At 40.0% G+C, this 21,522-nt stretch overlaps 1 protein-coding gene across 17 annotated transcripts in view; it reads left to right on the top strand.

The window, feature by feature from the left end:
- The window catches only part of arpp21 (cAMP regulated phosphoprotein 21), a 249,253-nt gene that overhangs the window by 51,479 nt on the left and 176,252 nt on the right, over nucleotides 1-21,522 (top strand). For 11 of the 17 annotated variants that reach the window (XR_010007196.1, XR_010007195.1, XM_062984203.1 and 8 more), the window contains exons 2-3: nucleotides 19,130-19,301; nucleotides 20,858-21,000. Coding sequence is in view for 15 of the 17 variants with exons in the window: in XM_062984203.1 (XP_062840273.1) it covers nucleotides 20,896-21,000 (105 nt within the window). In the remaining 2 variants the exon portion in view is untranslated. Of the gene's footprint in view, nucleotides 1-5,085; nucleotides 5,186-5,822; nucleotides 6,566-18,672; nucleotides 18,863-18,892; nucleotides 19,037-19,129; nucleotides 19,302-20,857; nucleotides 21,001-21,522 lie in introns of those variants that run through there. The other 6 variants (XM_008112785.3, XM_062984198.1, XM_062984200.1 and 3 more) reach the window with 5 other exon arrangements.

Raw genomic sequence — 21,522 nt, 5'->3', positions numbered from 1 at the left:
CTGGTACATCCACAGGGTACTCTGATACAGTTAGCATGTTTTAAAAGAAGATAGATTCCTTTCACAGAAAGTAAACAACATTTCGGATATCATAAAGTTTCTTTATTTCAAAACCATTTCTCAAGTTTCCAAAGTTTCTGTACAGATAATAAAATCTGTAGTCTTGTTAAAATGTTTTTCCTCCTCTCCACTAACCCAGTTATATTTCTTCATGTTAAATTTTCACTGCCCTAGATAAAACTAATTTCTTGTGGGATACTGATTTGATTTCTGTTTCCCCATTTTCAGTTGTGTAGACAAGGTTCAGTAGCTTTCCTCAGTAGACATTTTATCACATTTGGTTAGACTTCTTTTTCTTAAAACACATTTAAATGTTAATGTTGTTTTATTTGTCAACATTTTATTTGCATTAGATTTGGAAATACACTTTTAACAGCTAATACAGTCAAGTAGTTTTCCCACACCAGCTGCAGCTAAATTTCAATCATGTGAAGTACAATCATTTTTTATAATGGGGTACTCTCACCTTTTTTTGAACAAAACAAGCAGATGTGAACATGTTTTTATGAGTAGTGGATAGAAAGAAACAGCCTTACTCACTCCCATTGACAGTGAATATTATTTCATTTTTATTTCCACAATTTTGATATTACAAATCACTACATTGATTTTGGTGTTTTTTAACCATCATAACCACAGAAAAGTTTACTTACAGCTAAGAGTATCATTCTGCTTTTTGGCCTGACATTCAAAGATAGCCTTTATAGCAGGCAAACTAAGGCCTGGGGGCTGGATGTGGCCCCCGGGGCACTTACCTCAGGCCCTCCTCTTTTACACTGTCCTTTTGGCATAAGGACACGGCGGCCCGCAGCAGCTGAGAGCCCTCTGGAGCCCTCTCAGCTACCGCATGTCTCGCCCTCCTCCTGGCAAAAGGAAGGTGAGAGCAGTCTCATCCATATGCCGGGAGGACAGCTCAAGGAAGGCACATGGTGGCTGAGAGCCCTCCTGAGCACTCTCAGCTACCATCTGTCTCACCTTCCTCCTGGCATAATGTCAAGAGGACATCTTGAGGATTGGGGGACGAGGATCAGGGGAGGAGGATTGGGACAGTCGGCGAGTGTCCTGCCTTCCTCCCGGCATAAGCATAGGGCAAACAGCCCTGTTCTTATGCTGTTAGAACAACTTGAGGATACCCCAGGCCCTCCCCTGCTCCCTCCTAGCCCTGCCCTCTCCCAGGCCCTACCCCTTGCATCCCCCCACCCACCCAGTGTACAAATGGCCCCACTCCCTCCCGGCTGGGCCCACAATGAGGCCCCAAGGCAAAAAAGTTTGCCCATGCCTGCTTTATAGGGTCTGTAGGAGATTTTGAATTCTCTCTAAATATGTACACTTCCCACTCTCTTAGAGAAATTGAACTATTAAAATTCTGGCTTGCTTTACTTTGCCATTTTGAATTTTCATGAACATCTCATGCCTTCAGAGCAGCCTACTAGTGTCAAAAGTGTTTGACTGCTACAGTATAGATTCCAGGAAGCATTAACTTTGTCTTTGGTGAATTGTTCAATAAGTAAAGGGAACACAAATGTCACTGAGATAATTTCATATATAGTTCATATTATATCTTAAAGTAGACTAAAAATTACAGTACTATGGGATAAATGCCATTGGCTTTAAGGTCGCTTCATTAAACAATTCTTACGGTGGAACTTCTTCACATCAAAGACACACTTAGTCCACAGTAGAATTCATTTGCTGTTAGATCATGAAAATGATGGGAAATTGTTACTTTTGGTTCAGTGTATCATTTCTGAAAGTCATGTAGGGGAAAGTATTAAATATTAATAGATGATGATAATCAGTGTCACTCTGGGAGATGCCAACCATCTTCATAAAACTCAAAAGTGCAAGGACTTTTAGCATATCACAATGAACTCCAACTGCCTGTGAATTTTGTCCATCATCATTATAGTAAATCAACAATGATTAATCATTGCTGTCACCTAGATGTGTTTTCCCCCTTTTGTTATGCTTTCTGAATTATCAGTGGGTGCGTTTATAGTTAAGACCTCTATTTGTAGCTGTTAATATTTATCATGTGTTGTATTGAATGTCACTAAAAGGCAGTAAAATATAAAGAAAGTTGAGTTTTTGTATTAATTCATCTAATCTGGCCAAATTTGAATAATTTATGCTTGCAAATATCCACACCAGTCAACTGGAACTGTACCAAGGATTATATATAGCCTTGAATGTGATCATGTATCAAGTCCTCAGAAGTGATGAAATGGTCAGAAAAGTATCTCCTCTTCTTTAGCTTATTTTTTTCCAAATCCCCCTTTTCCTGACCTAGCTTTTGCATTACTTTGACTTCCTTTGGAAATTTGGGTGTATTTCTAAAGGGCTTTTCTATAATATTTGCATTTATTTATGTCCTTTTCTGAATGTATTCAAATGTGTAACATGCTTTCTCCATGGAGTACATTGTCTCAAATTGTATGAAGCTTTTAACTATTGGCATTTTGAATGTCCAGATTTCTGAGCCAAGGCACATGTTGCCTTGCAATGAGTTTCAGGATGTGTGAAGTAGGCATTCACTTCAAAATAATCAAAATCAATTTACATTCATGATCAACGTGTAAGGATGCATTTTTAAAAAGCAACTAGTAATATTTTGACTTTTTAGTGTACCATGTAACATTACTGATTATTCTGAAGATGTCAAGGAGCAGGACAATTCTAGCTATTTTTATGAAGTGCCCTTTTAACTAAAAAGAAATATGCTAATAATGCATTAGCAGTATATTACTCTTTAAACAATAAGTGCTAAGTAACATTATCGGAATTTCATTCTTTTAGGTACAATGACTAAGTACCCTTAAAAATAATCTTGGATGCTCATTCTCCTTTGTATCCAAGTCTGCTTCAAAAAGCGTGATTGGACCATCTATTGACTTTATGATACTTTTATGGCATAGAGTCACCTTAATTATTGAAATTAATTGTATAGTGGAAAATCACAGATCTAACACTTATGTAAGAGTGTAAATGTTCTACATCTGTATCACAAGATGGTAATAATATTTGTTAATTATTATTTATTTTATTACTATTTTTTTAGCTTAGAGAAATATTTTAAAATAAATATGGAAACTACAACAATGACTCTAGAGAAACAATTTCATTCTCATTTTTAACTCAAATGGAAGAAGTCAGTGAAAACCTCAAATCTATTAAAATGGAAATAGCTAAAGATTTTTATTATTCTTATTTGTATTAGATATATGATAAGATTTGACATTCATATATAGCACTACTGCAATCATTTGAATTTGACTAAAATAATGGAAAACTCTATTAAGTTAACTGTCTTGCAGGCCTGCCATTGCCTTAGACACTGAGAATTTTGTGTTATGACATCTCCATCTGGGATCTCTAAAGCAACTGAAATAACATAATTGCAAATAATCTTGATGCCAGAGTTCCAGATACTGGAAGCAATGTGCAAAATCAGAGAATTTAATTTCTGTCTCATTTTTAGACTTGATCCTTAGCCCATTTTTGTGATTACATTTTAAATATCTTTTCATTGATACCTATAATAAGCAATTTCAGAGTTTCTTATCTTTACACCTCTGAATCTATTTGTAGGCTGCTTTACTCAAGTTATAATCATAATGATGGGATAATCAACTCTTTTTTCTAAGTATTTTTATTAAATCATTTTCAACAAGATATAAAATGTGCATACATGGGGTTTTTAAAGCAGCGGAAGTAAGGGGAGGGGGAAGGAGTTTGGGAAAGTGGGGTTGAAAAATAATAGGGAGGGGAAAAAGGGGAAGGGGGTATTGGTAGGCTTCCAATTCTCTTTGTCGTGCTATTTAGAAGTCTGTTTCTATTCTCCTTCTTGCTTTCTAGCTCCTCTTCTGTCTAGATCTCCGCGGGTGTTGTTTCTTTTCAGTATATAATCATAATATTATCTTCATTTTGTCTTGTTTCATGTAATTGATCAATAAAGACCAATTTAATCAACTCTTTATGGAAAAATGCAAATTGACATTTTGTATCAAGTATTGTATATACTACCGTTTTCCATTTTTAATACATACTTGATGTTTGGGGGTCAAACATGCCTCCCCATGGTCTTCAGAGAGTAAACTCATAATACCCAAACCCTGAAAGTAAGACAAGAATTCATGTTTGAAACATGGAAGGAAAAATGTGAGGAAATTGCCCTTTTCATGAGTGACGTTTAAACGTTCTTTAAAAAATGCTAGTGTTGGTAATAGTGAGTCACATGGGCACAGGAATGCTTTGAGGACCACAAAGATGATAGAATGTGCATTGCTCATTCCAGATATAATGTAATGTACTGTTCAGTCAGGGTCATAAAGATGTTTTGAGGAGCAACCTGTTTTGAGGAGCTTCATCATACATAGCTAAGATAAAAGGATGACCTAAACAGGCATGTGATGTTGCCCTGACATATAATTACTAATTTGGTGTATCTATGCACCCAGTATCTCTTTCCTACTTGTAACATGTCCACATGCTTGTGTTTATCTTAATATTGATGGTTAATTATCTTCCATATTGAGAAAAATCTACACCGTTCATTATCTGAAGGAATGTTTAGACTTATTACATTTTTGTCATGTGATTTATTGAAACCCTAGCATGATATTGAAATATGATTGCACCCTAAAAATCAGTGTATTTTTTAGCCATACTTCTTTTCAACTTGATGTTATTTATTTATTTATTTATTTATAGAAAATGGTTTGTTTATCTTCTATTACCAAAGAACTTAAAAAACGATAGAGCAAATAATACTAAAATTATTTCTAACTGCATATTTGTAGCCTGAAAAAATTATTTGAAACATGCCATCTTAAACATTTTTGGATGCCAGGAGCAATACTACCATATTCCAAGATGTACATGGTGGTGGTATGTAAAAAAATGTATGCCCATGAACACAGAGCTTATTTTTAGATCAAGAAGTAGACTCCGTAATTAACATGTGGCACAGTCCAAAACAACTGTTTGCATGACTAACCTGCATTCTTCCTCCTGTTCTTGTTGTAGTATGACCAGAGGGTGTGACATGGCTAGTTTCCATGACTTCTCATCTGGAGTATGTCAGCCGAGGTGCCAGGCAATTTGTGAAGGAAGAAGTTAAAGCAGGGTATGATTCCTTCTCTCCTCCTCTCCTCTCCTCTTCCATGTCACTCTGGCATGTTTGATGTCACTCCAGGTGACGTTGCACCTGCTGGCAGCTGTTATGGTAGTGGTAGAATCATAGAATCCTAGATCTGAAAGAGACCTCATAGAATCACAGAATCCTAAAATAGTAGAGTTGGAAGAGACCTCATAGGCCATCCGGTCCAACCCCCTGCCAAGAAGCAGGAAATCGCATTAAAGCACCCCTGACAGATGGCCATCCAGCCTCTGCTTAAAAGCCTCCAAAAAGGAGCCTCCACCACACTCCGGGGCAGAGGGTTCCACTGCCGAACAGCTCTCACAGTGAGGAAGTTCTTCCTGATGTTCAGGTAAAATATTATTTCCTAGAATCATAGAATAGTAGAGTTGGAAGAAACCTCATGGACCATCCAGTCCAAACCCCTGACAAGAAGCAGGAAATCGCATTCAAAGCACCCCCGACAAATGGCCATCCAGCCTCTGCTTAAAAGCCTCCAAAGAAGGAGCCTCCACCAGAGAGTTCCACTGCCGAACAGCCCTTCTCACAGTGAAGAAGTTCTTCCTGATGTTCAGGTGGAATCTCCTTTCTTGTAGTTTGAAGCCATTGCTCCGCGTCCTAGTCTGCGGGGCAGCAGAAAACAAGCTCGCTCCCTCCTCCCTATGACTTTCCATCACATATTTGTACATGGCTATCATGTCTCCTCTCAGCCTTCTCTTCTGCAGGCTAAACATGCCTAGTTCTTTAAGCCGCTCCTCACAGGGCTTGTTCTCCAAACCCTTGATCATTTTAGTTGCCCTCTTCTGGATGCTTTCCAGCTTGTCAACATCTCCCTTCAATTGCAGTGCCCAGAATTGGACACAGTATTCCAGGTGTGGTCTGAACAAGGCAGAATAGAGGGGGAGCATGACTTCCCTGGATCTAGATGCTATACCCCTATTTATGCAGGCCAGAATCCCGTCGGCTTTTTTAGCAGCCGCATCACATTGTAGGCTCATATTTAACTTGTCCATGAGGACTCCAAGATCTTTTTCACTCATACTGCTGTCGAGACAGGGGTCCCCCATTCTGTATCTTTGCATTTCATTTTTTCTGCCAAAGTGAAGTATCTTGCATTTGTCCCTGTTAAACTTCATTTTGTTAGTTTCGGCCCGTCTCTCTAGTCTGTCAAAATCGTTTTGAATTCTGGTCTTGTCTTCTGGAGTGTTAGCTATCCCACCCAGTTTGGTGTCATCTGCAAACTTGATGATCGTGCCTTCTAACCCTTTGTCTAAGTCGTTAATAAAGATATTGAACAGAACTGGGCCCAGGACGGAACGTTGCGGCACTCCACTCGTCAGTTCTTTCCAAGATGAAGAAGATGCATTGGTGAGCACCCTTTGGGTTCGTTCGCTTAACCAGTTACAAATCCACCTAACCGTAGTTTTGTCTAGCCCACATTTTACTAGTTTGTTTGCCAGAAGGTCGTGGGGGACTTTGTCGAAGGCCTTACTGAAATCCAGGTAGGCTACATCCACAGCATTCCCTGTATCAACCCAACTCGTAACTCTATCAAAAAAAGAGATCAGATTAGTCTGGCATGACTTCTTCTTGGTAAATCCGTGTTGGCTATTAGCAATGACTGCATTTATTTCTAGATGTTCACAGACCACTTCTTTAATTAGCTTTTCCAGGATCTTGCCTGGTATTGATGTGAGGCTGACCGGACAGTAATTGTTTGGGTCTTTCTTTTTTCCCTTCTTGAAGATAGGACATTTGCCCTCCTCCAGTCTGCTGGGACTTCTCCTGTACTCCAAGAACTCTCGAAGATAATTGCCAGTGGTTCTGAAATAACCTCAGCTAGTTCCTTCAATACTCTTGGATGTAGCTGATCTGGCCCTGGGGACTTGAATTCGTTTAGAGCGGCCAGGTATTCCTGGACAACTTGTTTCCCTATTTGGGGTTGGATTTCCCCAAATCCTTCATCCATTCCATGTTGCTGAGGTTGAAGATTGCTTTTTTTTATGAGAAGACCGCGGCAAAGAAGGCATTAAGTAGTTCTGCCTTTTCCCTGTCCCCTGTCATCATCATCCCATCTTCTCCTCGCAGAGGTCCGATTGCCTCCTTGTTCTTCCTTTTTCTACCAACGTAGGCAAAAAAGCCTCTTTTTTTGTTGTTTTTAATGTCCCTGGCAAGCCTGAGCTCATTTTGCGCTTTAGCCTTGCAAACCTTTTCCCTACAGGAAGCCATTGTTCTGCATCCTAGTCTCCAGGGCAGCAGAAAACAAGCTTGCTCCCTCCTCCCTATGACTACCCCTCACATATTTATACATGGCTATCATGTCTCCTCTCAGCCCTCTCTTCTGTAGGCTAAACATGCCCAGCTCTTTAAGCCACTCCTCATAGGGCTTATTCTCCAATGTTGATCATTTTAGTCGCCCTCCTCTGGACACATTCCAGCTTGTCAACATCTCCCTTCAATTGTGGTGCCCAGAATTGGACAAAGTATTATATACTATAATAATAATAATAACTTTATTTTTATACCCCGCCCCATCTCCCCGAAGGGACTCGGGGCGGCTTACATGGGGGCCTAGCCCGATAAAATAATCAAATATCGATAACACAGTAATAAAACAATTATACCAATAAGAACATCAATATCAGTAAAAACAATCGTAAAAATCGACATGAAACATACAATGTTAAAACAGGAGACTAATTCATAGAACCCAGTGCAGAATGTGCCAAATGGGGAAGGTAATTTCACAGTTGAAATGGATAATAAAGTGCAATATAACATTGGCAACACCTCAAGAATGGGCTATTATAAAATGGGCAGATAGATCAGTCCAACAACAATTTAAGTGTCAAAAGCCTTTTGGAATAGCCAGGTTTTTAAGCTCCTCCGGAAGGAGAGGAGGGTAGGGGCCTGCCTGATCTCTCTAGGGAACGAGTTCCAAAGCCGGGGGGCCACGACGGAGAAGGCCCTCTCTCTCGTCCCCACCAACCGCGACTGAGAGGGTGGTGGGGGTGAGAGAAGGGCCTCCCCCGACGAGCGAAGAGAACGTGCGGGTTCATAGGGGGAGATGCGGTTTCTAAGGTAGGTGGGTCCCACACCGTTTAGGGCTTTGTAGGTGATAACCTGCACCTTGAATTGGGCCCGGAAAGTAAATGGCAGCCAGTGAAGCTCTTTAAACAGAGGCGTTGAACGCGCCCTGTAATTCGCTCCAGTTAGAAGCCTGGCTGCCGAACGCTGTACTAGTTGTAATTTCCGGGCCATCTTCAAAGGCAGCCCCACGTAGAGCGCATCACAATAGTCCAGTCTAGAGGTAACTAAGGCATGGACCACCATGGTCAGATCAGACTTCTCGAGGTGGCGCACAAGTTTTAATTGTGCAAAGGCCCTCCTGGCCACGGCCGACACCTGAGCCTCAAGCGTCAGCCCTGAATCCAGGAGGACCCCCAAGCTGCGGACCTGCACCTTCAGGGGGAGTGCGACCCCGTCAAGCACAGGTTGCCACCCAATAAGACATACGACTGATCTGGAGGACCTCTGTCTTGTCAGGATTAAGTCTCAGTTTGTTCACCCTCATCCAGGCCAACACAGCGGCCAGACACTGGTCCAGAATCCGAGGGGCTTCCTTGGATTTAGGTGGAAAAGAGTAGTAGAGTTGGGTGTCATCCGCGTAGAGATGGCACCGTACTCCAAAACTCCGGATGACCTCTCCCAGCGGTTTCATGTAGATGTTAAAAAGCATGGGTGACAGAATAGAACCTTGCAGGACCCCACAGGTCAATGGCCAGTGGTCCGAGCAGGTGTCCCCCAGCTTCACCAACTGGGAACGGCCCTCCAGAAAGGACTGGAGCCACTGCAGTGCAGTACCCCCAAGGCCCATCCCAGAGAGCCGCCCCAAAAGGATACCATGGTCGATGGTATTGAAAGCCGCTGAGATGTCCAAGAGAACCAGCAGGGTCACACTCCCCCTGTCCAGCTCCCTGCGGAGGTCATCCACCAAGGCGACCAAAGCTGTCTCGGTACTGAACCCAGGCCTGAAGCCAGACTGTGATTGGTCCAGAAAATCCGTATCTTCCAAGAATCCCTGGAGCTGAGAGGGCTCACATTGTGTTCCACATTGTGTTGGGATAACAAATGGCCATAATTTGTTTATTGCTTACAGAAGAGAATCACAGTTAGCAGCCATGCATGGGTCCTGGCCCTTGGAATTGGGCAGCCCACTGCTGTTCGATACCTCTTAACCACTCCAGGGGGTGCTGCTGTTACTGACTGGCACAATACCGTGATGCCGACACCATTGCACCCCTGGAGAACCACTGGACTTTCCCCCCTCCCATGGGGGGAATAGGCAAGCCAGATCTAAGGCCAATGCCGCATGCGACAAAAGGGGGGGGGTGTTGCCTGATGCTGCTTGGTTCAGCCTTATGCAGCCTTTTAAGACTGCCTGGAGCTTGCGAGGGTGACTGGCTCTTCCAATCAGGGGGTGCGCAGGGACCAACTCTATTGGCCGGCTGCCTATCCGATGGGAAATTATCCTGCGGCCAAAGGGGCTTCTGAGAAGAAGAAGGCCCCTCCATCGCCATGACAGCTGGGAGGGCACCCTGCCACAACAACCTCTCAGCCCAGTAAGTTGGGCAGAGCATTCATGGGGGACATCGTCGAAGGCCTTACTGAAATCCAGATACGCCTACACCCATAGTGTTCCCTGCGTCTACCTAGCTTATAACTCTGTCTATAAAAGAGATCAGATTAGTCTGGCATGACTTGTTTTTGATAATCCTGTGTTGACTTTTAGCAATGACTGCATTCCCTTCTAAGTGTTTGCAGACCACTTGCCTGTTAATGACATGAGGCTGACCTGACAGTAATTGTTTGGGTTGTCCTTTTTCCCCTTCTTGAAAATAAGGACCACATTTGCCCTCCTCCAATCTCAGGCAAAGAAGGCATTAAGTAGTTCTGCCTTTTCCCTATCCCCTGTCAGTATTTACCCCATCTTCTCCTCACAGAGGCCCTATTGGCTCCTTGTTCTTCCTTTTTCTACTGACGTAAGCAAAGAAGCCCTTTTTATTGTTTTTGAAGTGCCTGGCAAGCCTGAGCACGTTTTGTGCTTTAGCCTTGCGAACCTTTTCCCTACAGGAGTTGGTTATTCCCTACAGTGGTGGCCTTCCGTTGGTGCTGAACTGCATTCTGTACCACTAGATGGTCAGAACACATTTCCTCCTTCATCGTGACTGGGAGGCTGGTGATCAAAACCATACTTTGACTGATCCAGAATTTGACACCTTGGATCAGCTCTGGCATGAAAGAGTTAGTGTAGATTTACCCTAAAAGATCTTGCCAAGCATATAAAACTGTTGAAATCTTACTTGAATATTGCATCTAAATCCACTGTTGGAACCAACCAGAGTAGTTTTACTGAAATCTTTGTGATGTTTTTAATGATCCATAACAAATACCATTCATTTCAAAGGGCTGGATCTTTTGGACCACTACCTAATGATTTGCTTTGAATATGTCTAAGCAAGTCAGGATAAAATTCGTAAACTTGATCCCAGACATTTTGCTTTATGGTGAAAAAATGCACTCATGAAATTTATCTTTGCAACTACCTTCTCTCCTATGCTTGTACAAGAGGTTCTTTGTTCTGGTCAATGCAATGGGCTGGCTTGCCAAATTATTCTCCATGAGTTTATGTAGCAAAATATTTGAATCTAAGATATGAAGATATTTCAAACTAAATAATAAGGTTGTTTTTACTCATACAGTATACAATAACAGTGTGAGAATGCATCTTCATAATAAATCATTCAGTGCAATAAAATTAAAGATCACTCATATGGCTAACGGAGTAACATCTGTGATGACTTGCCTGATTGTTTGAGCAATTTGTGTTCATTATCATGCAGGTATTACAGGATGAAACAAGAGTCATATCCTGGAGGCCAGTATAGACTTATATGCAATCCTTTACTCTTTTATTTTATATCTAGTCTCTGCAAGTGGCTTAATTTGTACTCTGCATTGTTATTTGTATCCATTCAGAAGTAAGACTTACTGGGAGTAAAAGTGCAGTCTTATTCATCACAGTTCAGGAGTACATTCCATTAAGCTCAGTAGGGCTTACTCACACCTAGTGTACAATACTACAACCTTCTTAACTGTAATTCTTTTTACAACTTATTTTTTACTATCAGTTCAGGATTTTTGTGAAGCTTATGGTATACACTTTTACATAAATGTGAAGATTATTTACATGCATTTAATTTGAGATCTATATTGAATTTTGAATGTCTGATCATAAGTGTTCAAGAGGCAGATGTTACAGAGCTAGAAAACAGATTGGATACATAAATAAATGGCAGCTTGCAGATATTTGAGCCATCATAGAAGTTCAGAAAATTAGTTTCCTAAGACAAAGTTCCCTGAAAATCCAGTTTTAAGTAATTTTGTCACATGGGAGGGGGCATTGTTGAATGAACTGGGTAGATGAGCCCAATATTTTGATGTAATTGAAGTTCATTTCAATGGGTCCTAAACTGATCTTTGTGCTCTAGGGCTTGTTTGACAATTTTATTATTCATGTTAAAAGAGTAACTGTTGCATTTTGCTCAGCTAATGGAAGTATGTAGCACCCAGATCCTGCCAGGTTATTTTGTCTCAAGGTATACAACCTTACAACAACCTTCCTACATCGCTATATAGTACAGTATATATTATACTATAGTAATACTATAACACTGGTTTCCAAATAATACCTTAATACGCTTGTCCTAAACGCAGTACTTAGGAACAAGTTCCTGTTAATGTTATTAGCATTTGGTTTCCAGTCTGGCTATAGTATATTTGACAGTTACTAGGGAATAAATACAACAGGTGTGCGTAATGGCTGAAATCCTATTAGTAATTCGTTTTGGAAATGTGGATGGTCCCCACTTCATTATGTAAAGATTTGGAGGGGTCCCATTCCCATTACTAATCTGAATCCGAAGCTTTGTTGAGATTTGTTCCGCTCAGTTCTCCATCATCATTATAGCTATCAAAATGAGACAACACAAACAGGGCATCAGTCCTGCAAAGTTTCAGAAAGGTTTGTTAATCTGATTTTTAGTAATTTTAAAAAGTTTTTTCAATTTAAAACTTGTTTTTTTAAAAAAAATTAAAAGAGGTATCCCCTTAAATTATGGTACATTGAGACAACATGAGCAGGGTAGCAAAGTGGCCAGATTTCATAGAAATCAGTCTATCCACTGATTTTAAAGATTTTTTTTCCAATTTAAGCTCATGTGATTAACTTACACTGAGGCTTTCAAGCAGGAAGCCCCATTCCTCTGGCACTAGCAGAATTCTGGGAAATGTAGTTTAGGTGGAGCCCTTTGAATATTCTGCTACAGAGGTCCTTGTCTTCCCAAACACTACATTTCCCAGAATTCTGCTCATGCCAGACGAACAGGGCTACTCGTGCTACAGCCCCAGGGCAATCACTTTCATATCAATGCGACTTATAAGCAATAAGTACACAGTAAGCTGATAAAAGATGAATTTGGGGGAAGGTAAATAAGGGTTGTTTGGGGAGGGAGTATAGCTAGCTATGCGAATTTGGAAAATATAAGTTTGGGGTTGAATAATTTCAACAGAGGAAGGTTATAGACTGGATATGAAGGGACAGAAAGAAACATAATTATTAAAAACCTACTATACGTTTAAGTTTTAAGAAACACACAGAAACAGAACGGACCTCCAAACACATGTCTTTATCTTTCTCCTGCAAACACCACAAAGGCACAGAGAGTCAGAGACGCTGAGAAAAGGAGGAGGAGGCCAGCTTTGCAGAAAGACGTGTGATTGACTTTCTTCTTCTGATTGGCTGACAAGGAAAAAAACGGCATGCAGCTGCCCTTGTCAATCACATCAACCCTACTCCTTCCTACCCCAGACAATTACAAACGGAATATGTTACATTGCAAAAAAAATCTACAAAATAACAAATCTTATGAATTGTTCTGAACATTTCAGACTCTTGTGTTTCAATTCGTAATGCTTCAGAGGGGTCCCTTTCTAATGAATAATTTAGAGATTCATAATAACAAATCATACGAATCTCCAAATTATGAAATGGAACTCTGAAGCTTTGCACACCTCTAATAAATGCTATGGGATTCAATAGTATAGTTAAGTCAGATTAGGTTTAATGTTCTAATTGGATACAGAGTATATTACATTACCTCAGTTAATGAAATAGCCATGTTCCTGGCTTAACATCTTTAACATCAACTTCAGTACCAAAGGTAAAAATAATATATAAAGAAAAAAGAAATATATTCCTACATCATACAAAACAAGAGCAGTCCTTGGAAGGTGTAGGACACAAAGGTAGACTCATACAGCTGGTGCTATAGAAACTTTATTGAATCCGCCTTGCCAAGATGATCACAAAGCTTACACTGCCCCTCTTCTGCCAGCCCCCCCAGTATATCAAGTTGCTTCATCCCTCCCCCTCTCACGTTTCTACTTCCCCATTCTCACCTCCCTGTCAACTGTCCTCTCCCACGTTTGAAAACCAGAGCAGGTCATAAATCAGTCTTCCCAACCAAATGGTCTTCCTCATCCGGTTCTCTCTCCCCCCCCCCTTTGCTCTGGTCGGATGTGAAAAGGTCAGTTTGGAGAATGCTGAGCTTTTTGCATCCTGACATGACTCCCCCCTTCGGATGACAATCCTGTGGGGGGATACAAAGGGTGCAACAAGATGATAACAACAACAGCGAAAGAAGGAAGGAAAAGGAAAGAAAAAGGAGAGGGAGAACCCCCCCCCCTCCGAGTTCATGGTCCAGGTTTATGGGGAAACCGAGTGTGAAACCATTTTATCAACTTTGGGGCTTTAACATGCTCAGCTGTCACCCACTCGGGATGTAGGGTTTTTGAAGTCCATTGGACCAAGTAGGATAGTTGGAGTCTAGAATGTCCTCGATTTCAAAATGGGTATGTGCTCCCACCATAATGGGGACCGGGTCTGAACCTGGTTTACTCCATCTGTGGGTGGTAGACGCCGGTTTCAGCAGGCTAACGTGAAACACCGGGTGCACCTTACGCCATCTATGAGGCAGTTGTAACCGTACTGTAACTGGGTTCACCAAGGCCAAGATGGGAAAGGGACCAACGTATCATGGGCTCAGCTTACGTGATGGTTGGGTGGATTTCAGGTGCTTTGTTGATAGGTACACTAACTCCCCCACTTCGTAGTCCGGGGGCACTGTTCTCTTTCTATCTGCATTTTTTTTGTAATCCTGTTTGTCTGAGCATAAGGCCTCCTGAACCGAAGGCCAAGAGGCAGCGATTCTCTCACCCCAATCCCCTGGCTTCACATCGGAGGGCAAGTTCTTTTGTAGTGCGGGGAATGGTGGAAAATCTCTACCGTTTACAACTGTAAATGGAGAAACCCCAGTGGACGCGTGATCTGAATAATTAATGCAATATTCAGCAAGCAGAAAAATCGAGGACCATTGATCTTGCTGGTATGTGCTGTAGCAACAGAGGAACTGCTGAAGGATCTTCTGGACCCGTTCGGTAGCTCCATCTGTCTCTGGATGCAAAGCTGTGCTTAGGGCCCTTTTAGTTCCTAAAAGGCCCAGGAAAGACTTCCAAAACCGAGATGTGAACTGAGGGCCCCTGTCACTTATGATTAGCTTGGGGCATCCATGCAGGTGAAACAATTTGCAGAAACAATTTGGCCAACTCGGGTGCCATTGGGAGTCTCTTGAGGGGCACGAAGTGAGCTTGTTTGGAGAACAGGTCAGTTATAGACCAGATTGTGTTAAACCCATTGCTGTTGGGCAGGTCTACCACAAAGGCCATAGCTATATCTGTCCATGGTTTCGAGGGGTCTTCTACGGATTGCAACAATCCTTCCAATTTGCCCACTTTTTGTTTGGCTTTAGCACACACTGGGCATTCTTGCAGATAATCCCTTAAACCCTTGCGTATGGTTGGCCACCAGAATTGTCTGTTCAATAGCTTCAGAGTTTTTGTAAATCCAAAATGACCAGAGAGCTTGGAGTCATGTACTTGAGCCAGCACGCTCCCCCGAAGTCCCTCCGGCACATAATATTTTGAACCGTAAGTCCACAATCCTCCTTCTTGGGACAGTTCGTCCCTATGAAACTGGAGCCAGGGGTCTGCATCTGTGGCTAACTTTAATTCTTGGGACAGTTCATGTATTTTACCACTAGATGGGGGTCTTTCCTTATTTGTGGCCCTGGTCTGCACTATTAAACCCAGTTGTTCTTTCGTAAACACAGTTCCGACTTCTCCCAGGGCCGAATAGTTTGTATCGGGCATTCGGGAGAGTGCATCTGCCAGTCTATTCTATGTCCCCGGAAAGAATTTCAGTTTAAAATTGAAACGGTTAAAGAACTGTGCCCATCACAGCTGTTTTGCATTCAGTCTTTGGGAGCTTCTTAAAGCTTGCAGATTTTTATGATGGGTCCATACCTCAAACGGAACATCAGTCCCTTCTAAAAAATGTCTCCAATGGGATAGGGCCAACTTCACAGTGAAAGCCTCCTTCTCCCACACCCACCATTTCCGTTCAGTTTCCATGAACTTCCTTGATAAATAAGCACAAGGTCTTAGAGCACCCTCATTGTCGGCCTGTAACAGTATTCCTCCATAGGCCGCCTCTGAGGCATCACAATGTACCATGAAAGGTTTGTTCAGTTGGGCATGAACCAATATGGGCTGACTCGTGAACCTCCTTTTTAATTCTTCGAACACCTCTTGGCACTCGGGCATCCTGTTCAGTTTGTCTTAGTCTTACGAGTCTCCCCCACTCCCTTAGTCTTTAGTAAGTCTGTCAAAGGTAGAGACAGCTTAGCAAAGTCCTTGTTTCTTGTGCTGTGTTTGCAGCAAGCCAATGGAATTCACCCATTACAATTGTGCTCTTGTAGGGCTGGGGGGTGGGAGAGAAGGTATTACTGGAGTGTCTCTTGCATTGAAAAGCTTTTCTATAGACAGAATAATTTTCCAAAACTCGTTACTTCCTCTTTCCTTCGGTTTTTCAATCTCGCCCCACAACTTCTCATACAAATGCCATGTGTGAAGTGTATGAAGCCTAAAGAACTTCGGGAAGGCCAGTTACTGGCTTCCCTACCTGCATTTACATGGGGAAGAGACAGGAAAAAGAAGCGTAAAGGAACAATTCAAGAGACAGCACTCTGAGGATGCTGTCTTTTCTACGATGCTCAGTTGCAGAAGCCTGAGATTTAAAAAGCTAGCAGTAAAGTCAGAAAAAACAAAGTTATTTTAAAGTTTTGGTATTTTGAATGATTACATTAATTTAAAAAATCACCATGCCAGGCTCACGAAGCAGGATTTTGGAAGAAAAATGTCAATGCTTAATAGGAGACTGCCCACAGGAACACCCATTACTCCCTGTCACTAAAGCGATTCAACCCAGGCAAATTGGACAGCTCCTATCCCACATATTTTTGGTTGTTTTCTCCAGTTATATCCTGGTTCCTGAGTCCAGAAGATGATTTATGGCCGTCTTTTCCCCTCTCCCTTTTTTGCTGACTGTTTCTGATGTTTCCCTAACAAATCCTGATGGAGCTGACAGGAAGTTCCTTGCATCATGGGAAGAGCTCTGTCATAATTGTACCTTCAATGAATTAGAAACATTTTAAAAGTGGGGGGTATGGGAAAAGTTCCTATGCTGCCCTGCATTGAAAGTCTCACGCAGCACATAAAATGACATGGTGGGCTAGATGCAGCCTATGGGCCTTGTATTTGACACGTGTCACTTAGAGTAAGCTTTGACTTTGTTCCCCTTTAGGTTTACAAATCAGTTTCTAAAGATAATGTATATGATTATAAATGATGTTCATCATGTGTGGTTTTTCTTTTTGGTTAATGAAAATTGAGATTTGGCAAAAATGCAAGCGAAGGGTTATGATGATAGTGGGTTTTTGTTTTGCTTTTGCTTTCATGGATAAGGAAGCAGTTTGACAGTGGGAATATAAACATGAGATATTTCTTTATGAAAATATTTAATGTATATATGCATATCTATATTTATTCTTTAAAATACTGCAGAATTTATTAATTTAGCCATCTCATTTTTAGGTAACATTCATAGCATTTTCAAACTTTGCTCCTGAAAGTCTTGGGAAAGTGATAGCTTGGGGTGGTGTGTGTGTGTGTGAACAAATGGCTAGGTATGACACATTCATTAAAATTTGTACCTGATATTTCAGTTTCTTATATTTGCACTGATGTAGATGACTAGAGCAGTAGAAGAGAAATACTTGGATTATATCAATATTTTATTTGCTTTTGAACAAGTTATATAAGCAGGCAGTAGACAGAAGTGTATAAATTATTTATTTATTTATTTATTTATCCAAGAAGGTGACTTTGCAGTTGTAAAGTGGTGGTTTTCCATGTTCATTTCTATGTTGGCCGAACAGAGACTTAAATGATGTGAGTTTGACTGCCCTGAACTGTATTAAGCTTACTTCAAGACAGAAAAAAATGATTCTATTGTTTATAATTTGTGGCAATGAAACACAAGTATATTTTCATGCTTGTAATAGTTTTAGACAGCTGACGGGTGGCGATACTTTTAAACAAAAAATCAAATCAGTTTGGAAGTCTGTTGATTGTATTTTTTCACAGTGATTTTTCTCTATTTCTTTTTATTTTAGTTGAAATTATAGACAATCATGATGCTATTTTCTTCTTTTGGAGTTTGAGTGCACTCCATTTCTTGCTGTTAGGTTTTATAATCAGAAACTATGACTGTGGTTTATCTGTACATAATTGGTTTGTTCTTAAGGTCCTTTGACTACTTCGATTGCTGCCAGAACTACATAAACTACACTTTCTCAAAGAACTATCACCTATGCTGTTATTAATATGTTTCAGCAAAGATAAATTCCAAGGAAAGAGATAACCTTTCTAACATTTATGCTGTTGTTGGGTGTAAAACACTAAAGCATTAGAGAAACATATTTCAGTATATTGGCAGATTAGAATATGAATATATTTGTAACATTTATTGAAATACATTGTTTGTAGGTTCCTAGTACACTAGCTGCCACTTCTAACAATTGAGCCACATGAGAACCTGTTCTGCATCAGCTTTAGTGTCTATATGGCATATGCTTTTCTAAATGAACATTTTTGGTGATTGAATTTCAGATTATTAGTCAGATACCAACCCTAGCTCTCCAAAAGGCAGTTATGATATTTCAGTACTTGGTAAATGTTTCTATTTTGCTTTTAACCTCTCACTTTTCTTTTCAACCAAGTGCCCATCTGGTAGTAACATTCGCTGTAAACATAGCATCATTCGTTTTTGAAACAACCATGCCTTCTGTCTCTCTCCCTAAGCAATCTTTTTTCCTCACCTCCCACGGTATTCTAACTTCTCTCTAATTTTCATTATTCAGAATTTTAACTCTCTCTTAGCCAATCTAATAGCTCTCTTAGCCAATTTAAGCCAACTCATTTTTGCTTGCCGCTGAGGTCATATTTTAAAAAACTAAGATTGAAGCTTTGGTTATAGGATAGACATTATTTTTTCTTCTTTAGCAACAATATTGATTTCCACTGAAGCAAACAGATGAGCCTTTTAAATGCAAAGTGCTAGAATTCACTAAAAAGGTTAAAACTGAAGTGAGTAATCTTCGGCACATAACATGCAATTGTTAATTTTAGCTCTGTGCGTAGGAGCTGTTATGACTTGAACAGCCAGCTCTAGCCTTCATTAGAGAAGCAGCACACAGTTTTTTGAGACAGGTGGAGCCGGATCAAGCTGTGGCTGTGATTTGCTTAAAGCTGGTCATTAGTGTTAGAAATCTGGTCACTATTTATTTTATTTTTTAAATTATAACCATGATTATTGGCATTTATTTTTTGTCTTTTTTCTTCCCTCCTCACCAGGTTGATGACCATGATCTGTCAAGCTCTCTAAAGGAACAGCATGGAGATTGGCACTCTGAACTGTTAATGCGGTCATGGGACTCATGTTGTCATTGATCACTTGTGTGGATTTAACCAGTGAGGAGCAACAGAATCTGAAAGAACGGCATCAAGAATTGAAACAGGACTGAAGGTAAATGGCTTCTTTGTGACAATAGCAGAAGAAAGGTTTTGTTTATGTGAATTGGTACCCAAGGGAGAAGCATGCATGGTTGTGACTTGTTTGTATTTACCAAATAATAGGGTTAGGGTTCAGACAAAAAGGTGTGAAAGAATAATTTCATATATAAATGTATTCTACGTAAAAGGGTAAATTGCAGGTAAAAGTATTATAGTAGGAGGAAAAATCAAACAACTTGATAAAGCAATAGGATAATTTAAACAATATAATTAGTCATTTGAATATTATGAACCTCCACTTTAAATTGGGCACCTTTTGCCGCACTGTTCACATACAATGAGATCTGCATGTTTTAAAAAAACCTCATTGTTCTTAGTTCCCTAATTCTTTGTAAAATCATGTTCCATTTGAAAATTTAATTACTGAACACAATATTAGATATTTCCGGTAAAATGCCAGAACAAGTGCCAGAATAAATATAGAGAGAATTTTCTAAAATTTTAAAAGATATCAGTGACATCCATTTATTAAAAAAAAGTGGTGTTTAAAAGGTCTGTTGGCTGTAAATTGCGACCTGTAAAAGAAACATGCAGAAGCCTAGATTTATTTAATAACAGTTATTAAATTGTGATAAAGTGAAATACTGAAAACTGTTTTGAAATAACTCTTGTCCTCTACTATATTTTTAAAAGTTTGTTTTTGAAAACGGAATGGAGAGAACAAAAAGTTATAAATTATTCATGAGTTCCATTTGACAACTGATCAGTAGGGAGATGCCAGAGGGATTTTTTATGGGCAAGGAGAGGATAATAATAATAGGCTTCAGCTTTGAAAAGCCATGTTGAGACTATTGTGACTTGAGAGCAATGCCATGCAGTTAAGATATCTTCATCAAAACCACCCCGCCAATGGCTCTAGAAGGATTTCCACTGTTCTGGAGAGTAACATGTGGTTCAAAAGAATTGTAGTTTTTTAAATAATGAAGCTGTCAGTTTAATGTCAAGAATTTATCAGAATTAGTGCTTTATTGTCAAATGTAGAGTTAGTGTTTACATTGAATTATTAACTTTTCAACCAACCGTGTGTTTGTTTTCTTATGAAGAATACTATAATCCTTTTAGTGTGTGTGTAGGGAAATGACTGATTTATTGGTATGTGAATTGTATTGTGTGTGTGTTTGACTGTCCGCTGGAGTGTCATGTCTATGTGATGCCTCTACCAACAATGAGAAGGATGCATTATCATTCATTGTCGTGTCGGCGAAATAATTCCTCTCCATTTATACCTCTGCAGTGGTGGGATGAAAATGGTGGTTTGCAGAACTACTCATTTGTATTCTCTACCATGTTGATTAGTGGAAAGCAAGCTGTTCTACTTGTTTGCTCTGACACAATTCAACTTTCACCTAAAGTGAAAGAGTCTGTTAACGGCTGCTGAATTATATTGCCTCAGTTCTTGAGCTTCTGCCTCTGCTTCGTTAGCGTAACATGAAGGAAATAAAAATACTTCATATGGGAATTTTAAAAAAATCATTTATTATTTTGATTTTTCATATCTTGACTTTACAGGACATCAAATCTTGTGTTTTTAATTGCTATCTGGGAGAATGTCTGAACAGGGTAAAGCAGGGAATGATCAGGACTCGGCCATCTCCCAGCAAGAGAATTGCATCCTTGGCTCAGAGTTAGATGAAGATGGCAAATCAGACCAGGTAAGTGCATGAAGCAACTTGGTTTCTTGTCTGCCATTTTCATGTTATTTTATTTTATTAAATATTTCCTATGATGCATCCTCTTCTGCCTTTTTTATGATGATGATGATGATGATGATGATTATTATTATTATTAATTACCCATTTATCTTCGGCTCAAGGCGGGGCAGAACGTAGTTAAATACATATATAAAATCACATATTAAAACATAGTTAAAATGCAACCATAAAAGCATTTATTAAAACATACACATATTTTCTTTCAACTATGCATTATGTGCCTTAACTTTTCCTCTTCCATTGTGAAAGTATATGAATTTATATTGATTACCTTCAGAGGATATTACATTTGTTACTGCTTTTACTTTTATCATTATTTTTCAACCAAAAACAGACCAGTACAGAACTCTCTCAAGAAAGAAAATTGTTTGAAGACATTGTTATGGAGTCAGTAGGGTCAATTGTAGATATAACCTTTCGTAATATCTGTTATCTTGTATCAGACTTTTGTGATAATAATAA

The sequence above is a fragment of the Anolis carolinensis genome, chromosome 6 (assembly GCF_035594765.1).
Source record: "Anolis carolinensis isolate JA03-04 chromosome 6, rAnoCar3.1.pri, whole genome shotgun sequence".
Classification (NCBI taxonomy): domain Eukaryota; kingdom Metazoa; phylum Chordata; class Lepidosauria; order Squamata; family Dactyloidae; genus Anolis; species Anolis carolinensis.
Note: the sequence above shows the minus strand (reverse complement) of the source record. Positions and strands in the feature narration are given on the sequence as shown.